At 45.1% G+C, this 19,529-nt stretch overlaps 1 protein-coding gene across 2 annotated transcripts in view; it reads right to left on the reverse strand.

Moving 5' to 3' along the window:
• LOC101605597 (ILK associated serine/threonine phosphatase) overlaps positions 1–12,424 on the reverse strand; it is a 31,061-nt gene extending 18,637 nt beyond the window's left edge. Inside the window, exons 1-3 of one of the 2 annotated variants that reach the window (XM_045148286.1) lie at positions 12,335–12,424; positions 3,071–3,136; positions 2,559–2,615 (exon numbers count right to left, since the gene is read on the reverse strand). In XM_045148286.1, the coding sequence (XP_045004221.1) occupies positions 2,559–2,615; positions 3,071–3,136; positions 12,335–12,389 (178 nt within the window). In that variant the 5' untranslated portion in view covers positions 12,390–12,424. The remainder of the gene's footprint in view (positions 1–2,558; positions 2,616–3,070; positions 3,137–12,334) is intronic. The other variant, XM_045148287.1, reaches the window with a different exon arrangement.
• Between the last annotated feature and the right edge of the window lie 7,105 nt (positions 12,425–19,529).

Consider the following 19,529-nt stretch of genomic DNA (forward strand, 5'->3'; position numbering starts at 1 on the left):
TTCAAAAAAGTAGTAGGTTAAAAAAAAAGTAATAGGTTTACAGAAAGGCTCAAAATGAGCTAAAGGCAGGTTCTGGAGCTGTTCTTGCTGGCAGTAGGATGGAGCTATACTCAAAGCCACACCTAAGGACCCCAGCAGCGCTCATGTGTTTGGAATGTATAAGTGAGCTTCAGAGCTGTGTCTGTTAGGGAAGTTACTCAATCTTCCAGCCTCAGTTTCTTCATCCATAACATGGTAAAGACACCATCATTTAAATGCTGATGGGGACAAGGACTATAAACCATGGCTGTGGTCTTCTCATACCAGACATCCAAAAATAGCAACTGCTATTCTAATAAGTGGTTCTGGAATTCTTTTCATTTAAGTGTAAAAGCATGCTGCCATTCACTCAACCTAGTCTTTTCTGGAAAGAAGAAAACATCCTTGTGCCAAGATTCATTTACCTGCACAAGGGCAGGTTTCTGCAGTATTATAAAATACATGTTACCCCTACATAATAAAGCAAATTAATGAGAAAATGTAATGAATGTTCCCAAAAGAATCTCCCAAGGTCTTTTCACCAGCATTATGTTGTACACTTTCTCAATGTGTGTATGAAGTTACACTCTTCCTTTGAATTCAAAAATCAAGAAACTTTACAGCTTTGTTACTGACTTCAAATCCAATTACATGGTAGCCACAAAACATGATCTGTATATAATAGATTCTTTACTGGGACTAGTACATGGCCATTTCATAAATGGTTCTTATCTACTTGGAAAGAATGTGTGGTCTTCATTAAAGTAAAAATATGGGATACAAGACCAGACCATATTAATGTATATGTGTGTGTGTATATGTGTGTGTGTGTGCATGTATGTATCTCCAAAAAAAAAAAAATCAGGCTTAATAGTGGTACAGTTTATTTATCTTTACTAGCTTGTCTTTTGGCCTAATAGCTAAGTTGATCCTTCATTTAAAAAAAATAATTAAATCCATAAAGAACCTTGTTTTCACTTAATTATTTTGATTGAAAAGGAGTTAAAAGGCTAAATGGTATAAGCATACTATAGCTTTGAGGGGCAGAAGTCTATGATCCTAAAAACTTGAGAAATTTTATATCACTATAATACATTTTTTTGTTTTATTTTTTGAGGTAGGGTCTCACTCTAGCCCAGGCTGACCACCTGGAATTCACTATGTAGTCTCAGGCTGGCCTTGAACTAACAGCGATCCTCCTACTTATGCCTCCCTAATGCTGGGATTAAAGGCATGTGTCACCACTTCCAGCTATAATACTTTTTCTAACTAATCTCTCTGATTTCATGGTAATAAAGTAAAAATACAAAAACTCATTTAGAAAAGTAGTAAGAATTCTACCTGACAATAAAAGGGGAAGTTGGGTTTTTAATTTTTCTGATTTATTTATTAATTAGAGAGAGAGAGAGAGCATGTGCCAGGGCCTCTAGCCACTGCAAATGAATTCCAGACACATGCATCATCTGCCTTACGTGGTACAAGGAGAATCGAACCTGGGTCCTTAGGCTTCGTAGGCCAGTGCCTTAACAGCTAAGCCATCTCTACAGCCCAAAAGGAAAGTTTTAATCAGGAGAGTAAGTGCACACAAAATAAAGACCACCGGCGTCTTCTCTCCCCAGGCTCCCACCAGAGGAACTCCCAACAAGAAGTTCTCACTGGTATGTGACTCTGGTACCACAACGGAATATGTTCTACCTAACAGAACACACAGGAGAAGACCACTGTCAAGGGCAGGAAGAGGCAGTGCTAATAATATCCTTGATCTAGCAGAGTCTGTCAAGACCACAAGGCAAATCACAATAACAGACTGGAAAAAAAAAAATTAAAGGTTAATAGCAAAGATCAGAATAGTGAATTACTGAATTATCTTATTAGAGACCAGGTCTCACTTATGCAGCCCAGGCTGGCCTGGAACTCATGATACTCCCACGTCAGCCTGCGTGCTGGTGGTACAGGCAACTGCCACCATGCGTGACTCTTAATTTTCTTTTCTTTTTATGGTTTTTGGAGGTAGGGTCCCACTCTAGCCCAGGCTGACCTGGAATTGACTACATAGTGTCAGGCTGGCCTTGAATTCAAGACGACCTTCCTATCTTTGCTTCCCAAGTGCTGGGATTAAAGGTATGTGCCACCACACCTGGGCTTTATTTTTTTTAATGTTTGTATGTATTTGTTTTTGTGTATGTATGTGCATGCCAGAGACTTTAGCAGCTGCAAATGCATGCCAGATGCATGTGCCACTTTATGAGCATGGCTATATCTGGGTTCTGAGGAATCAGACCTGGATGAGCAGGCTTTGCAAGCAAGCACCTTTAACCACTGAGCCATGCCCTCAGCCCTGGCTCTTCATTCTTAAAAGCCAATTCTGGCAGGTGAACCCAAAGATGTTAGGGATAAGTAAACACAAAACAGTGAGGTCATATAAAGCATCTAATCTTTCAGCCTCACCTGACATTGTGCCAGTTCAATGTAAGTAAACCATATGCTGTACTATAATTTAATGCTACCTGAAAATCCTATTAGATCATAAGAGTACCTACCTGAATCACCACTGCCAGCAGGTGGGAGATCGTCAAAGAGCAAAGGTCCCCCAGATCCTGAAACACAGAACAACACTTAGTGAACCTGCAAAGAGCAGTCAGGCCTACATTCAGAATCCATCCCACCAGGACACCTATGCAGGTTACTGAGACAAACTCAAACTCTGGCGTCAATCCAGTGGAACTCATACTGCAGTGGATAGTATCCTGAACCTATTAAGTCCTATGACTTCAATGAAATAAAAACTGTCTTATAAAGGTGAGTTTATGTCAGCTAGTGAAGTACTGAATAAACTGAGAAAACTGCTCCACATGATTGTGCAGTGCTTCTCAGAGCTAGCCACTAGCAGATCTTCCTGTCTTACCTGAGACCAGGGGTTCAAAACTTAAGACAGCCAACACCTAAACCATCTGTGTGTTGAAACGGGGGAAAGGGAAAAATATTGAGACAACTACAATCCCAGGATGAGTAGAGACGTTGACACACACCTGGGAGAGCCTGCAGACTGTACCTGAGTCAGTACTGCTGGCCGGGGGAAGGTCATCAAAGAGCAGGGGTCCTTTTTGAGCTTCTTTGCCTAAAACACAGAAAACTTGCTTAGAGAGCAAATGGTCATCTTGGATGGCCTTCCACAGGGGAAGACATCTGTGGTCTCCCTGCTCTGATACATTTGCTATTAGCTTCAAATGTTCTCCTGCCTATTGGGCAGTACTCAGGGATCTTTGTCTCCAGTAGTTACAGTCAACATGGCAGCAATGCACGATGCCCATGAGATATCAGAATCTGAAAATGGCATAGACCCCACAGTAAGAATGTACCACTAAGTTACACATACACACACCTGTCCCTCAAATCTTAAGAGAATCCTTCAATGAAAAAAATTGATTTCTGGAGAAGAAAATATTATTTTTGCATCTCAACAGAGACCTGACAAACAGGGAGCCATCAAAGACTTAGGGGTTTTTAAGTCCTAGTTGGACAACATGCTACAATGGAGAGAGATATGTTATAACTTGGTGTCACTGGCAGTGAGACAACAATAATGATGAAAATGAGTTTCAGCTAGTTGAAGATGTATGGAAAACATTAGGAAATGTTTCTTTTTAATTGAAAAATCTGAAGATTTAAACTCCCAAAGAATGTCTTAAATTTTAACAACTCATTATCCCTTTCCAAATAAAAGTTACTGCTCTACTCTCCAGCTTTTCTCTAAAACTCTCCTTAAGCTATTAAATATACAACTGACACAGGGGTGTCTGGGGAAATAAAAGGCCGAAAATGAGGAGTGGAGTCTCTTGTACTTTTGGTCTCACTTTCCAGTTTGTTACCTAATGTCAACTGCAGTCCAAAAGTATTAAATTAAAAATTACCAAATAAACAACTCATTTCCAGTTGCATATAATCCTGAAGTTAGCATAGTGAAACCCTGTACCTGCCTACTCCTTTCTTAGGCTATATATAACTCGTCCCTTTACCAAGAAGATTTTTTTTTTAATTTTTTTTGTTGTTGTTCATTATTTATTTATTTATTTGAGAGCTACAGACACAGAAAGACACATTGAGGGAGAGAGAGAGAATGGGCGCGCCAGGGCTTCCAGCCACTGCAAACAAACTCCAGACGCGTGCGCCCCCTTGTGCATCTGGCTAACGTGGGACCTGGGGAACCGAGCCTCGAACCGGGGTCCTTAGGCTTCACAGGCAAGCACTTAACCGCTAAGCCATCTCTCCAGCCCGCCAAGAAGATTCTTGCTCTACATGCTACTAGTCTGTTACATTCACTTAACCTTTGGCCCCTTAATGACCATCTTGGTTATCAGATCAACGGCCACACTACCTGTATTCAAGCAACCATTATTTTACTTAAGAATATTCCCAAAGTTAAAGCTTTTATTGCAGCAGAGTATTATGATTGTTTGATCTTATTAGTTGTTGTTATAAGGTCAGTTGTTATCACATGTGTATTTGTACAAGCAGTATTCATAAGTTTGAAATCTCTACATGGGTTCTTGGAATGCAATTGCATAGCACATTTACCTCCTATGAAGTTCAGTATACACCCAAAACAGAGAGCCTTGTTCTACTTCTTGTTCTTAGAGATCAAGTAGAAAGCCAGCCTCATTTAAAAACCAAGTAATGGGCTGGAGGGATGGCTTAGCAGTTAAGGTGTTTGCCTGCAAAGCCAAAGGACCCAGGTTCAAATCTCCAGGACTCACATTAGCCAGATGCACAAGAGGGTACATGTGTCTGGAGTTTGTTTGCAGTGGCTGGAGGTTCTGGTGCACCAGTTCTCTCTTTCTCTCCCCCCCTCCCCCTTTCTCTGTCATATAAATAAATAAAAATATTAAAAAATAATAAAAAAATAAAAACCAAGTAACAGGGCTGGAGAGGCTTAGCAGTTAAGGTGCTTGCCTGCAAAGCCTAAAGACCTAGGTTCAATTCCCTCAAACCCATGTAAGCCAGATGCACAAGGTGGCACATGCATCTGGAATTCCTTTGCAGTGGCTACAGGCTGTGGTGCACCCATTCATTCTCTTTCTCTCTGCATCTTTTTAAATTAAGTTAAATTATTTATTTGACAGAGAGGAAGAGAGGGAGAGAAAGACAGAATGGGCAAGCCAGGGCTCCAGCCACTGCAAAGAACTCCAGGCGTGTGCACCCCCTTATGCCTGGCTTACATGAGTCCTGGGGAATCTAACCTGGGTCCTTTGGCTTTGCAGACAACCACCTTAACTGCTAAGCCATCCCTCCAGCCCCTGTGTCTTTCTCCCACACTCTCTCTCTCTGAAATAAATAAATAGCATATTTAAAAAAAAACAACCAGGGAGGTATTACCATGGGATATATTTTTTATTTTTTTATAATTATGGAAAATGTTAATAAAAATTGTGAAAAAAAAACCAACCACCTGACTTGAATGTGCAGCTGTGGGTGCTTTGTGTAATGTATACTATAGCATCTTATAATTTTTGAGTTGAACTTCAATAAGTTACATTTTTCACTCCCCCCCAAAAATAACAAAAACCTCCAATAACTTACAGCTACAAATGCATATTGCTCAAGAACCTCATCCATATCATCTTTCTGCTCACACAGAAATGAAACAGGTACTGACTCTTCTCTTTTAAAAACAAGTTATAGGGCTGGAGAGACAGCTTAGCAGTTAAGCACTTGCCTGTGAAGCCTAAGGACCCTGGTTTGAGGCTCAATTCCCCAGGACCCATGTTAGCCAGATGCACAAGGGGGCGCACATGATTGGAGTTAGTATGCAGTGGCTGGAGGCACTGGCATGCCCATTCTTTCTCTATCTGCCTCTTTCTCTCTCTATCTGTCGCTCTCAAATAAATAAATTTTTAAAAATGAACAAAAAAAATTTAAAACAAACAAAGTTATAGCCAGGCGTGGTGGCGCACACCTTTAATCCCAGCACTCAGGAGGCAGAGGTAAGAGGATGGTCATGAGTTCCAGACCAGCTTGAAACAACATAGTGAATTCTAGGTCAGCCTGGACTACAGTGAGACCCACCTTGTGAAAACAAACCAAAGAACAACAACAACAAAAATACAAACAAACAAAACCCCCAAAAGTTAAGGGCTCTTCTTAGTGGTAAAGGAGCTTGCCTGCAAAGTCTAAGAACTCATTTTCGACTCTTCAGATTCCACATAAACCAGACAAGGTTGCACAAGGTGGCATACACATCTGGAATTTCGACTGCAGTGGCTGAAGAACCTGATGCACCAATTCTGTCTCCCTCTTTCTCACATTTAAAAAAAAAAAAAAAAGGTCAGGTGTAGTGGCACATGCCTTTAATCCCAGCATTCGGGAGGCAGGGTAGGAGGATCACTGTGAGTTTTAGGCCACCCTGAGACTACATAGTCAATTCCAGGTCAGCCTGGGCTAGAGCAAGACCCTACCTCGAAAAACCAAAAAAAAAAAGGGGGGGGCAGTCTGTTGTGCTTGCCTCAAAAAAAAAAAAATTAAAATAAAACTTATAAACTAAGGAAGGACATGTTTTGAAAGCATTTAGGTCAAAAGTACCTAAATACATAAGAAAGCCTTGAATTGACAGAAGGTAACTTTTGCTTTATACCCATATTGTAAATGAGAAATGTACTCTAACCCTCAGGATGACACTGCACAAATTGAGGTATCGCAAATGCTTTCATTTTTCTCACAAATGACATCAAACTATATAGAAAACACAAAGCAAAGATGTCCCTCTTGCCAAATACCAATATCCAAGTTTGTTAAAGTCTCCTATCTAAACATCATTGTATTTAAATACAGACTGCAAACATTCTTTTAAACATCTAGAGATAGCTTAGCAGTTAAGCACTTGCCTGTGAAGACTAAGGACCCTGGTTTGAGGCTCAATTCCTCACTACCCACCCCACATAAGACAGATGCACAAGGGGGCACGTGCATCTAGAGTTCATTTATAGTGGAGGCCCTGGCACACCCATTCTTTCTCTATCTGCCTCTTTTCTCCCTGTCTGTCGCTCTCAAATAAATAAATTAATTTGAAAAATAAAAACATCTCTAGAATACTTTTAAGCATCTTTAAACACTTTTAAATACCTCTAGAATACCTACACTTATTATGCTGTAAATACTACATAAATGGATGCCATATATTTCGGGAATAACCAGAAATAAAAGTCTACACATTTCAGATGAAAAATTTTCGGGGAGAAGGGGCTGGTGAGATGGCTTAGTGGTTAAGGCAGTTGCCTGTGAAGCCTAAGGAACCAGGTTCAATTCCCCAGTACCCACGTAAGCCAAATGCGTAAGATGTCACAAGTGTGTAGTTCTTTTGCAGTGGCTGGAGGCCGTGGTGTGCCCATTCTCTCTTTCTCTCATTTTGCTCTCAAATAATTTTTTTAAAAAAGAAAAAAAAATTGCGTATGTATACACGTTAATGATTGTGGATATGTTTGTGTGTGCATGGGTGCATGTTCATGAGGAGGCTAGAAGTTAATGTCTTTCTCAGTTCTCTCCACCTTATTATATTTTTAAAATATTTTATTTTATTACTTACTGATGAGAGAGGGAGGCGCAGGCAGAGAGAAAAGCACCAGGGCTTTCAGCCACTGCAAACAAACTCCAAATGAATGCACCACCTTGTGCATCTTGCTTATGTGGGTACTGGGGATTCGAACCTGGGTCCTTAGGCTTCGCAGGCAAGTGCCTTAACTGCTAAGCCATCTCTCCAGCCCTCTCTCCACCTTATTTTTTTATAACAAATATATGTTATAATTTATTTGAGATCTTCTGTCTCTAGCTCCTCACAGAAGGGATTACAGAAGCACACCACCATGCCTGGCATTTTATGTGGGTACTAGGGATCAAAATCAGGCCCACATACTTACAAGGCAAGTACTTAACCCAGTGAGCTATCACCCAGCTGTTTTCTTCTTCTTCTTCAAAACATTTATTTGAGAGCTGGGCGTGGTGGCGCACGCCTTTAATCCCAGCACTTGGGAACAGCAGAGGTGGGAGGATCATCGAGAGTTGGAGGCCACCCTGAGAATACATAGTGAATTCCAGGTCAGCCTGGACCAGAGTGAGACCCTACCTCGAAAAACCAAAAAAAAAAAAAAATTATTTGAGAGAGAGAGGCAGAGAGAATGAGCACACCAGTGCCTCCAGCCACTGCAAACAAACTCCAGATGCATGTGCCACCTCATGCCTCATGAGTCCTGGGGAACTGAACCTGGTTTTGGCTTTTCAGACAAGCGCCCTAACCAGTAATCAATCTCTCCAGCCCTGTGTTTTCTTTTTCTTTTAATACTGTAATCTTCATTTTATGTTTGCATTTGCAATAATTTTTGCGTATGCACTTTTTTTTCCTTAAGGCAGTCTAATTTGGCTCAGGCTGGCCTTGAACTTGCTATGTAGCCAAAGCTGGCCTTGAACTCTCCTGAACTCCAGACTCCACCTCCCAAGTTTTGGGATTATAGGCATGAGACACCACACTGAGCCTGCACTACACTTTTTTTTTGAGAGAGAGGGGGAAAATGGGTGCACCAAGGCCTTTCAGCTGCTGTGAACGAACTCCAGATGTGTACTACCCCTTGTACGCATGTGCAACATTGTGTGCTTGTGTCACTGCATGTGGCTACATGGGACCTGTAGATTCAAACAGGAGTTCTTAGGCTTCACAGGCAAGTGCCTTAACCACTAAACCATTTCTCCAGCCCAACTTGCAATATTTTTTTAATAAATAATTTTAAGACAGTCTGTCAAGCAAATAGTACTTGCAGTGAACCATTAATTTAATTTGAGGTGCTAGGAATTGAACTCAGGAGCTCTCATGCTAAAATACATGATCTACCACTTAGCAACTCCCAACCATCAGGAGTTTTTTTTTTGGGGGGGGTCTGTTTTTCTGAATTGCATTATATTATAAAGCCAAATATAGTATACTAATTAATGCTTACCCATGCAAACAAGTGCTCTACTAGTGAATTTGTCCCCAGCCTGTACTAGTATAGTAATCAAATAAGTGGAACACCCTAAACTGAACACCTAAACTGAAGCCAAACTACAAAAAATCCTTATAATAGGAGGAAAAGATGATGACATCAAAATAAAAGAGAGACTAATTGAGAGGGGAGGGGATATGACAGAGAATGGATTTGTGAAGGGGAAAGTGGAGATGAGGGAATTACCATGGTTTATTGTCTGTAATTATGGAAGTTGTCAATTAAAAAACAGTTATAAAAAAGAAAAGAAAAAACAAAGCCAAGTTACTCTCAAATCAGTATTTTTTGTATATAACAGAAAAGTTCCATCTCTGGTATAAATGAATGTAATTGTTTATTTATTTGAGACAGACAGTGAGTATGGGCTCTTTAGGGCCTCCCGCCACTGCAAACAAATCCCAGATACATGTCTCACTATATGCATTTGGTTTTTCATAGGTTCTAGGGAATCCAACCAGGGCTTTGCAAGCAAGCAGCCAATTTAATGGCAGAGCCATCTCCCCAGCTCTAAGCATAATTCTTTTAGGCAAAAATCAACCTTGCAGGCTAGAGAGATAGCTCAGTGGTTGAGGCATTAGCCTGTGCAAAGCCTAACAACTGGGGTTTGATTCCCCAGTTCCCACATAAAGCCAGATGTACACAGTGGCACAGGTATCTGGAGTTTATTTTCAGCAGCTGGAGGCCCTGGCCCACCCATTCTCTGTGTGTCTTTTTGTCTCTTTATGCTTGCAAATAAGATAGTAAAAACACACAAAACTTTAAAAAAAATCTTTTTTTAAAAAATTGACTTAGCAATTTAAATTTTTTTCATACAGAAGTAAAAGCCTACTAACATCTGAAAACAGTTAACACATTCTTTCTACACTCTTTGTCCAGATCATAAAAATGTAAGCCTTCATTCTCTATCTGCCTCTCTCTCTGTCTGTTGCTCTCAAATAAACAAACAAACAAAAAAGTAAGAAAAATATTCTAAAAAGAGCTGGGGAGATGGCTTAGCAGTTAAGCGCTTGCCTGTGAAGCCTAAGGGCCCAGTTGGATCCATGTTAGCCAGATGCACAAGGGAGAGCACACATCTGGTGTTGGTTTGCAGTGGTTGGAGGCCCTGGCGCACCCATTCTCTCTCTCTACCTCTTTCTCTCTGTCACTCTCAAATAAATAAAAATTAAAAAAAAAAATTTTAATGTAAGTCTTGTGGGTATGACTGTTAGATGTGATACTGAAAACAAAACCAAAAGAACACAATATGCCTGGTATGATCTGGGCAGTCAATCATCCGTCTCTGTACACCTGGTGCTTCTTTTAAATCCATTGCATTTCCTAACCCCCCTTTTCTTTGCACTTCCTACTTTTAAGAGCTGTTAAAGTTAACAGGTCATAGACATGGACGGTAAACAGAATATACTCCAACCTCCATCGTGTGTAAAGTATGCTAATAACACCCTGACAGGAGCGGGCATCACTAGTATACAATAGGCACAGAAGGCAGGACAAAGAAGTGAGAAGCTGGGTTTGAATCCAGTCTTACTACATTTCCCATACAACTTTTTTTGGGGAAGGTGAAAATGACTAACCTTACTCTCAGTATTCACAAGAAAATTCAAAGCACCAGAACATCATGTGTGCATGTATGCTTGACAAAGGCCAAGTGTGGTGCACTAGTAATGTTTTAAACCACAGACTTTTTCTTTTGTATTTTGTTTGTTTGTTTGTTTTTGTTTTTGTTTTTCGAGGTAAGGTCTCACTATGGCTCAGGCTGACCTGGAATTCACTATGTAGTCTCAGGGTGGCCTCAAACTCACGGTGATCCTCCTACCTCTGCCCCCTGAGTGTTGGGATTAAAGGTGTGCGCCACCACTCCAGGCTTAAAACCAGTCTTTTCACAGGCCTGTGAAATCTGGTTCTTTTCTCCTTCAAACTATGTTTTCTGTGTTCCAATCTCATCTTTTTGGCTTTTTTTGTTGTTACAGTTGCTGTTTTGAAGACACAGTCTCACTATGTAGCCCAGTCTGCATGGAACTCAGGATCCTCCTGCCTTAGCCTCCCACCTGCTTTGTAGTTCAGATGTGTGACACAAGGCTGGACTCATCTTGTTGCTTTTTAACTGTTTGCCAAGCTAACTCTGGATACTGAGTATGTCAGTTATTCTAGTACTTAACCCTCTCAGCTTCCTGTCACCAAATTCTGAAAGCAGATCTTGTTAGTTTTAAGGCTTTTTAAAAAATTACACTGTGAGTGCGGTTAAAGGAACTTGCTTGTAAATCCTAATGGGCTGGGCTAGATTCCCCAGTACCCAGGTAAAGCAGATACACAAAGTGGCGCCTGCGTTTGGAGTTATTTTGCAAGGGCAGGACGCCCTGGATGCCCACACTCACGCACTCTGCCTGTGTCTATCTCTGTCTGTAATAAAGAAATTGTAATGTAATATAAGGTAACATAACACACACACACACACACACACAGTGTCAGCACCCTCCTGGTAAGCAGGAACAGTTCCCCAGCGCACCATGCAACCTCTCTGCAGGTGACCAGCTGGGCTGGACGCTGTGTTCAGAAAACACAGGGGCCGGACGGACCCTCCTCACTGCATCTAAATGTCAACTTTTAAGATGACTGTCAGTTGTATGTCATGTCAAGGAAGCCCTACCCTTGAAGCAAACAAATTAATTTCGGGTAAAACGCAAGAGAGACTACGAAAATAGGTTACAGGCACACCAGGGACCTCAAACTCTACTCTAAGCACATTCACACGCAGGTGGTACTCCACTGCCTACCCAAGGCCAGCGTCCACCCACCAGTCTAACAGCAGTCATGCAAAAAGGAGCGGCTGGGTCAAGTACAGAGCCCAGGCCCAGTTATTCTATTCGGACCCTCCGCGAGCCACGGCGCCCTCGCCAGAGGCAAGGACGAAGGACGAGACCGATCAAGGATGGCAGGGCGCCGGGCGAGGACCGCCCCGAGGAAAGCCGAGCGTCTCCACCGGGAGCGCGCCCCAGGCCGGGTCGGGCCGAGTGACAGCTGCCCTCCGCGCACCGCCCGGCAGCCCGCGGCTCGAGCGGCCGCCGGCAGGGAAGCACTGCCCCGTGTGCCCGCGCGGAGGCACCAAGGGCCGGGCGGCCGAGCGCCGAGGCCCGGCTCGGGGCTGCGCGGGGGCGGACACGCTTCGGCCGGCCCGTCCTTCCTGCGCGGCGAAGATGGCGGAGGCCGGGCGCCAGGAGCAGGCCGCCCCGCGCCGCCCACGCCCGCCCGCGCGCGCGCGCCTGCCTCGGGCCGCCGCCCTCCTCCGCGCCGCTTACCGGCAGGCGGGAGCGGCGCGCGCTCGGGCTCCGGCAGGTCCCCGAACAGGTCCATGGCGGCGGCAGACGCGCAGCGGCCCGGCGGCTCCGCTGGACACCAGGGCGGCGGCGGCGGCGCCGTCAGTCACCCGCGCGGAACGCCACCAATCCGCACGCGGGGCGGCCGCGGCCCCAGAGTGCCTCGCGCGCGGAGGGGCGGAGCTGAGGGAGGGGCGGGGCGGCGCGTGCGCACCTTACCTTCCGCGCGCGCCTGCGCCTGCGCCTGCGCCTGCGCCTGCGCCTGCGGGTTAGACCGCGGTCTCGCGGGCGTTCCGGGCCTGGAGGCCGGCCCTAGCTCTCAGTTTAGGCTTCCTGTCCAGTCTAGGGGTACGTGTGAGCGCAGGTGAAATAACTCCGACCCCTGACGCCCAGCAGGGCTTTGGGCGTCCCCGCAGCGCCGGCCTTTCATCCTCGCAGCGCCGTGGCACGACTGAGAACCGAGGCTTGTGTGGTCCCAGTGTTAGGCCAGAGATGCAGGAAGAGATGGAGACGTCCGCTTCCACTAAGTGTTTCCCCATTGCGATGTCAGACCATGCCATAGATCCGGGGAAAACATGAACTCTATCCACGCCACCAGCATGCCAGATGTCCCCCCATTTCAGCTGACTGCTGCTGCGTTATCAGTTACACGTTCAGCATTTGTCTTCTTGCCCTCTAGAAAAGATCAGTCGTGAAATAGCCTCTTCCTGACGTTGAACCCAGAGCCAAGCCCCGCTTCCTTAAACGTGCCCCCAAATCAACTAGCACACACCCAGATCCAACAAGATCTTGCCAGCACCCCTTACTGGGGTTTGCAGTGTAGTGTGAACCCCCACCCCCGCCGCCCCTTACTTAATGCAGCAAGTAACCTACTCCACTGCGGGTGTGGACCTGGTCCACAGTGGAGTAGGTTACTTGCTGACCTGGAATTCACTGTAATCTCAGGGTGGCCTTGAACTCACAGCAATCCTCTTAACCCTACCTCCCTTGTGCTAGGATTAAAGTTATGCACCACTACACCCAGCTCCTATTTTGAGTTTTAATATACCCACTTTCCAGTTTTTTTTCCAATGGTTTTTCACTACTTGAATTCTTCAAGAAAAAAAAAAAATCGTTAAAAAGTACATTTTTGCCAGGCATGGTGGTGCATACCTTTAGTCCCAGCACTCAACAGGCTGAGGTCGGAGAATTGCTGTGAGTTCAAGGCCAGCCAGGGCTACAGTGAGTTCTGGTCAGTCTGGGCTAGAGTGAGAACCTGTCTTGAAAAAAAACAGAAAACACAAAGAACATTTCACCAAACATAGTAGTTTATGCATGGAATCTGAATATTTGGGAGGCCAAGGCAGAATTGCCATGAATTTGAGACCAGCCTGGGCTACATAATGAGTTACAGGCCAGTCTGGGCTACAGCCGTGACTCCAAAAAACCAAACCTAAAAGAATATTTTCCCTTTGCCTCGGGCTTCATTGTTCACAGGGTTCCGAGTTGCTCAGCCTGGAGCTGAGGATTGACTTGAAGTGTGAGGGAACCTTTTGGAGTGATGGGAAGGTCCGGTACTCTGAGATGGTTTGAGTTGCTCAGGAGTAGCTCTGAAAACTCAGCCGATGTGCACGTGTTTTCTATCAACAGATAAATACTGAAAAATGAATTCTTGATATGCATGCCAGCATCTCTGAGAGAAAGCATGTACTCATAATTTAAAATACATCTAAAACAGGAGCTGGAGGACTGACTTAGCAGTTAAAGCACTTGCCTACAAAACCAAAGGACACAGGTTTGACTCTCCAGGACCCATGTAAGACAGATGCACAAGGTGGTGCATGCTTCTGGAGTTTGTAGTGGCTGAAGGCCCTGGTGTGCCCATTCCATATCTCTCTCTCTCTCTCTCTCTCTCTCTCTCTCTCTCTCTCTCCCTCCCTCCCTCCCTCCCTCCCTCCTTCTCCTCTCTCTTAAAAAACTAAATGAACATAAAAATATTTTAAAACAGGGGCTGGAGATATGGCTTAGCAGTTGATGTGCTTGCCTGTGACACCTAAGGACTCAGGTTCAATTCCTCAGAACCCACATAAGCCAGATGCACATGGTGGCACATGCATTTGGAGTTTGTTTGCAGTGTCTAGAGGCTCTGGTATACCCATTCTCTCTTCGTCTCTCTATATGCCCACCTCTAATAAATAAATAAAAGACCTTTTAAAAAAACAAATAATCCACCATCATGAAAACAAATGGTCATAAATGTTGGCGGGAATGTAGAAAAAGAGGAACCCTTCTACACTGCTGGTGGGAATGCAATCTGGCCCAGCCATTGTGGAAATCAGTGTGGAGGTTCCTAAAACAGCTAAAGATTGATCTACCATGTGACCCAGCTATAGCACTCCTAGGCATATATCCGAAGGAATCATCTCATTTCCTTAGAAGTATGTGCTCAACCATGTTTATTGCTGCTCAATTTATAATAGCTGGGAAATGGAACCAGCCTAGATGTCCCTCAACAGATGAGTGGATAATGAAGATGTGGCACATTTATACAATGGAGTTCTACTCAGCGGTAAAGAAAAATGAAGTTATGAAATTTGCAGAAAAATGGATGGACCTGGAAACGATTATACTAAGTGAGGTAACCCAGGCCCAGAAAGCCAAGCGTCGCATGTTCTCTCTCATATGTGGATCCTAGCTACAGATGACTGGGCTTCTGCGTGAGAATGAAAATACTTAGTAGCAGAGACCAGTAAGTTAAAAAGGAGACATAAAGGGAAGAGAAAGGAAGGGAGGAGGGTACTTAATAGGTTGATATTGTATATATGTAAGTACAATGATTGTGATGGGGAGGTAATATGATGGAGAATGGAATGTCAAAGGGGAAAGTGGGGGGGAGGGAGGGAATTAACATGGGATTTTTTTTATAATCATGGAAAATGCTAATAAAATTTTAAAAAGAAAAAGAAAAAAAAAACAAATAAGATAAAACACCTAAAATAAATGGATCTGGGGCTAGGGATGTAGCTCAGTTGATAGGATGCTTGCCTAGCATGTACGGGACCCTGAGTTCAATCCTCAGCACCGTGAAAAAACTGAATGGATTAACAGAAATTTACTATCTAGTACAGTGACAAATCTTGCAAGTGTGAAACGGGACGCTCAGGAGGCAAACATGCAGGTGGAGGATATAGGTCAATTTTGCCATGTTCTGGGCAGTGTACATTGGCAGTACTGACGAAGGTGACCTCAAGCTCATGCAAATGTGGGATGGGACACTCACGAGGCAGACACTCAAGTGTGAGATGTAGGTCAACCTTGCTGTGTGCTGGGTAGTCTACATAGAAAATGTTGAGGAAGGTGGCCTCAGGCTCTGCTTCAAATACTGATGCACCTGGGAGCTGGTCAGGGCCAAGATGAGTTCCCACAAGCCTGCTGAGTTTCTCTGGTTGGGATGGCCAGAATCCATCTGATTCAAGTAGCTGAAGGAGCAAGCATGGATGACAGAAAAGAACTTTGGCACTGGGCAAGGGCTGATATGGAGTATGGTCTAAAACTAGGGTGAGCCTGGTCGAGGCCCTCTTCCCTCTTGCCTAGTTTCCCTTCCATTTTGTCCTTGGCAGAGGGCAAGGCTAGGGCTGAGATTCACCAGTAAAGAAATATGAGCCTGGGACTGGCATGTAGCTCAGTGATAGTGAGTTCTGTTTCTCATATGCAATGATCTGGGTTCCATCTCCAGTACTAAGCCAAACAAACAAACAAAAACCAAGACTATCAGATTCAGTTTATTACTTACAATACAGATAACAAGAGTAGCCAAAGATGTAATCTCCTATGGATCTTGAGCAGGGAGACATTAAAACATAGTGACTAGAGATTGCCATGGACCAACAGCAGAGCTGATGGCACTAGGGAGGTTCAGAGGAAGCCTGCACACTTGGCAGAGCTGGGGACAGGGTCTCGGGGGCGGGAGGGCACATGGAGGTGAGTGAGACTAGTCTTGTTCACGAGGGATGAGAGTTACTCTACCACGATACGAACCCTGCTGTGCTTCCAGCCTTGTGCTGCGGCTCATGTGGGTGCAGGCAATGGCAGCAGGGTGAGGCTCTCCCCTTGTGCTCCTCCAGTTCAGGGGCCTCTCAAGTATTGACAAGGGACCCAAGCTTGCTCTGACTAAAAGATTAGTAACTCAAAAATGTTCTATGTCACTGAGGAGAATCAGCTGTCTTGGAAAGAGATCAACAGGGACAAGGGGCAGCTGGCTTTTCACAGGCAGCCTGTGACTCCCTGGGTACATCTATCTGAGGATGTAACCACTAGGGTTTCAACGTTTAAAGAAGTAAAACAGGGGGCCAGGTGTGTGGCGCATGCCTTTAATCCCAGCACTCGGGAGGCAGAGGTAGGAGGATCACCATGAGTGAGTTTGAGGCCACCCTGAGAGTACATAGTGAATTCCGGGTCAGCCTGGGCTAGAGTGAGACCCTCCCTCAGAAAAAATAAAAGCAAAATACCAGGATGAGACACTGAACACAGTATTATGCTCCTAGTGAGACCCAGTCCTGAAGACCAGAGGACATAGAAAGAGAATCATACATTGTGCCATGGCGGGCTGTGGCAGGCAGCCTGAGAAGTGACCCTCAATGTCCCCCTTCCTGGTATGTGTATTCCCACGTAGTCCCACCCTCCTCCATAATGGGCTTGAACCTACACTACTGAATACAACAAAAAGTGGTAGTGAGCCAGGTATGGGGGTGCACGCCTTTAATTCCAGCACTCGGGATGCAGAGGTAGGAGGATTAACATGAGTTCGTCCAAGGCCACCCTGAGACTACAGAGTGAATTTCAGGTCAGCCTGGGCTAGAATGAGACCCTACCTCAGAAAAACAAAAACAAAATGAACCAACAGCAAAAAGTGGTAGTGCATCCCTGATGAGGCTGTCTTCCATCTTGCTTGTCCTCTCTGGCTTGCTCAATCAGGTGGGAGCCACCTGCCAGGTGGGGAGTGCGCTGTGCATAGACAGACCTGTGCAAAGAACTGAGTGAGGCCTCCAGCCCCAAACAGAAAGGAATGGAGGCCTTCGTCAATTTGCTGGCGAGGAACCTGCCAACAACTGCACAAGTGCGTGCATGTAGGAACCTCCCATCAGCTGAGTGAACCTCCACCTGAGGTCACAGCTCCGGACTCCCCACACTTTACCACCGCATGGTAGCCAGGCAGAGGCTTCACTGCCCATGTGGATGCATGACTCACAGAACCCATGAGATAAGATTTGTTTGAAGCTCCCTAGCTGTGAGGTGGTTTGTTACACAGCAACAGACAACGCTCATGTTACCGATTTTCTTCATGCGGTCACGCCCCATGGGGTTAGGTATTCCCTGGAAGGTTTGCAGACGTTTTCCCTGGCCCCACGCTCTCGTGCTGTCCCCACCCAGGAAGAGTGGCTACACAGCCTGAGGAAGCTGCTGGACAGAAGTGAGATGCGAAGTGTGCAGGCTCTGCAACCAGGAGGAGAGAAGGAGGGGAGCAGGTGGAGCCACAGAAGGAAGCACCCTTCTAGGATCGAACCTCAGTAACAATCCAGATCCCCTCAAAAGAGCAGCTTTGCGCTTGCCTGTGAAGCCTGAGGACCCCGGTTCGAGGCTCGGTTCCCCAGGTCCCACGTTAGCCAGATGCACAAGGGGGCGCATGCATCTGGAGTTCGTTTGCAGTGGCTGGAGGCCCTGACGTGCCCATTCTCTCTCTCTCTCTGCCTCTTTCTCCCTCTGTCTGTCGCTCTCAAATAAAAAAATAAAAATAAATAATTTTTTTTTAAAGTTTAAAAAAAAAGAGCAGCTTTGCCAGTGCACAAAGTGGTGCATGCATCTGGAGTGTGTTTGCAGCACAGGAAGCCCTGGTGCCCCCATATTCACTCTCTCTTTGTCTGTCTCTCTCTCAAATAATTTTTTTTTTTCTGAAAAAAGAACAGCTTGAGCTGGAGAGATGGTTCATTGGTTAAGGTGCTTGCCCTCAAAGCCTAACAACCCTGGCTCAATTCCCCAGGGCCCATGTAGAGCCAGATACACAAAGTGGTGCGCATGTATCTGGGGGATGTTTGCAGCAGTAAGAAACTGGAACACCCATTCTCTCTATCTGTCCCTTTTCTTTCTCTCTGCTTGTGAATAATTTTTTTAAAATAGCTTTAGGGCTGGAAATATGGTCCAGTGGTTAAGGCACTTGCTTGCAAAGCCTAATGACCCGGGTTCAATTCCCCAGTACCGACGTAAAGCCAGAGCAGTGGCCCATACATCTGGAGTTGGTTTGCAGCAGCTGGACACCTTGGCGTGTCCTCCTTTCTCTCTCCTATCTATCTCTCTCTGATTACAAATAAATAAATACATAATTTTTTTAAAGTAGCTTTAGGCTGCCCCTCCCATCTTCTCATTTCCTTTCCATGTTTGGTGGGCAGGAGCTTAAACTCAGGGACCCACAGGAGATTCACAAGTCAGAATTGGGAGCAGTCCTGCAGGGCTCATAGGCCACCTTCTCCAGACAGCGCTTTTCAGAGCCTGCCTCTGGGAGGTTGTGTCAGCTTTCCCTCCCCCTGCTGACTGGCTGATTGCTCTGTCCTGCACTACTGATAGTAAGTGGCCCCTCTGAAATAACATTCTTCTAAAGGACCTGCCCCCAAGGAGTTGGCAAAATTCTCTGGGAGTTGTTTGTACCCACCCCCCACCCAAGTACGCTCTGCAGCTTCTAACCTCTTCCTCCATGCCCAGGTCCAGGGCCTGTTGGAGTCCTACAGAGGCCCTCATCTTCTCTGCTTGCAGAGCATGGGGACAGCCAGGCCTCCAGAACTCTCAGGACTTAGAGTGTTGATGCAGAAGGGTCTTGAATCAAGGCAAAGCTACAGGAGAAGAAGCAAGAGTCCAGTGCCCGCAGGACCTAAGGAGGTTCTGGAAGTGGGACCAGCTGTGGCCAGGCTCCTAGAATTTCAGGGTTCAGAGTTTTACCACATCCTTAGCTAGAAAACAAACAGGAGTTTGGGCTCAAGGCCAGCCCCAAGGCTCTTATATTCCATCCCACCAGCCCATTCATAAACCCATGTTACCTTCTCTCTCTTCGCTCTGTCCCAGCAACCTGAGTTGCCTGTAGTGCTTTAAAGTCTCATGTCCCTTTAAAGAGCCCTGTCTGGCACAAGCTTGTAGCTCCTAGCACCACAGA

The sequence above is a fragment of the Jaculus jaculus genome, chromosome 4 (genome assembly GCF_020740685.1).
Source record: "Jaculus jaculus isolate mJacJac1 chromosome 4, mJacJac1.mat.Y.cur, whole genome shotgun sequence".
Classification (NCBI taxonomy): Eukaryota; Metazoa; Chordata; class Mammalia; order Rodentia; family Dipodidae; genus Jaculus; species Jaculus jaculus.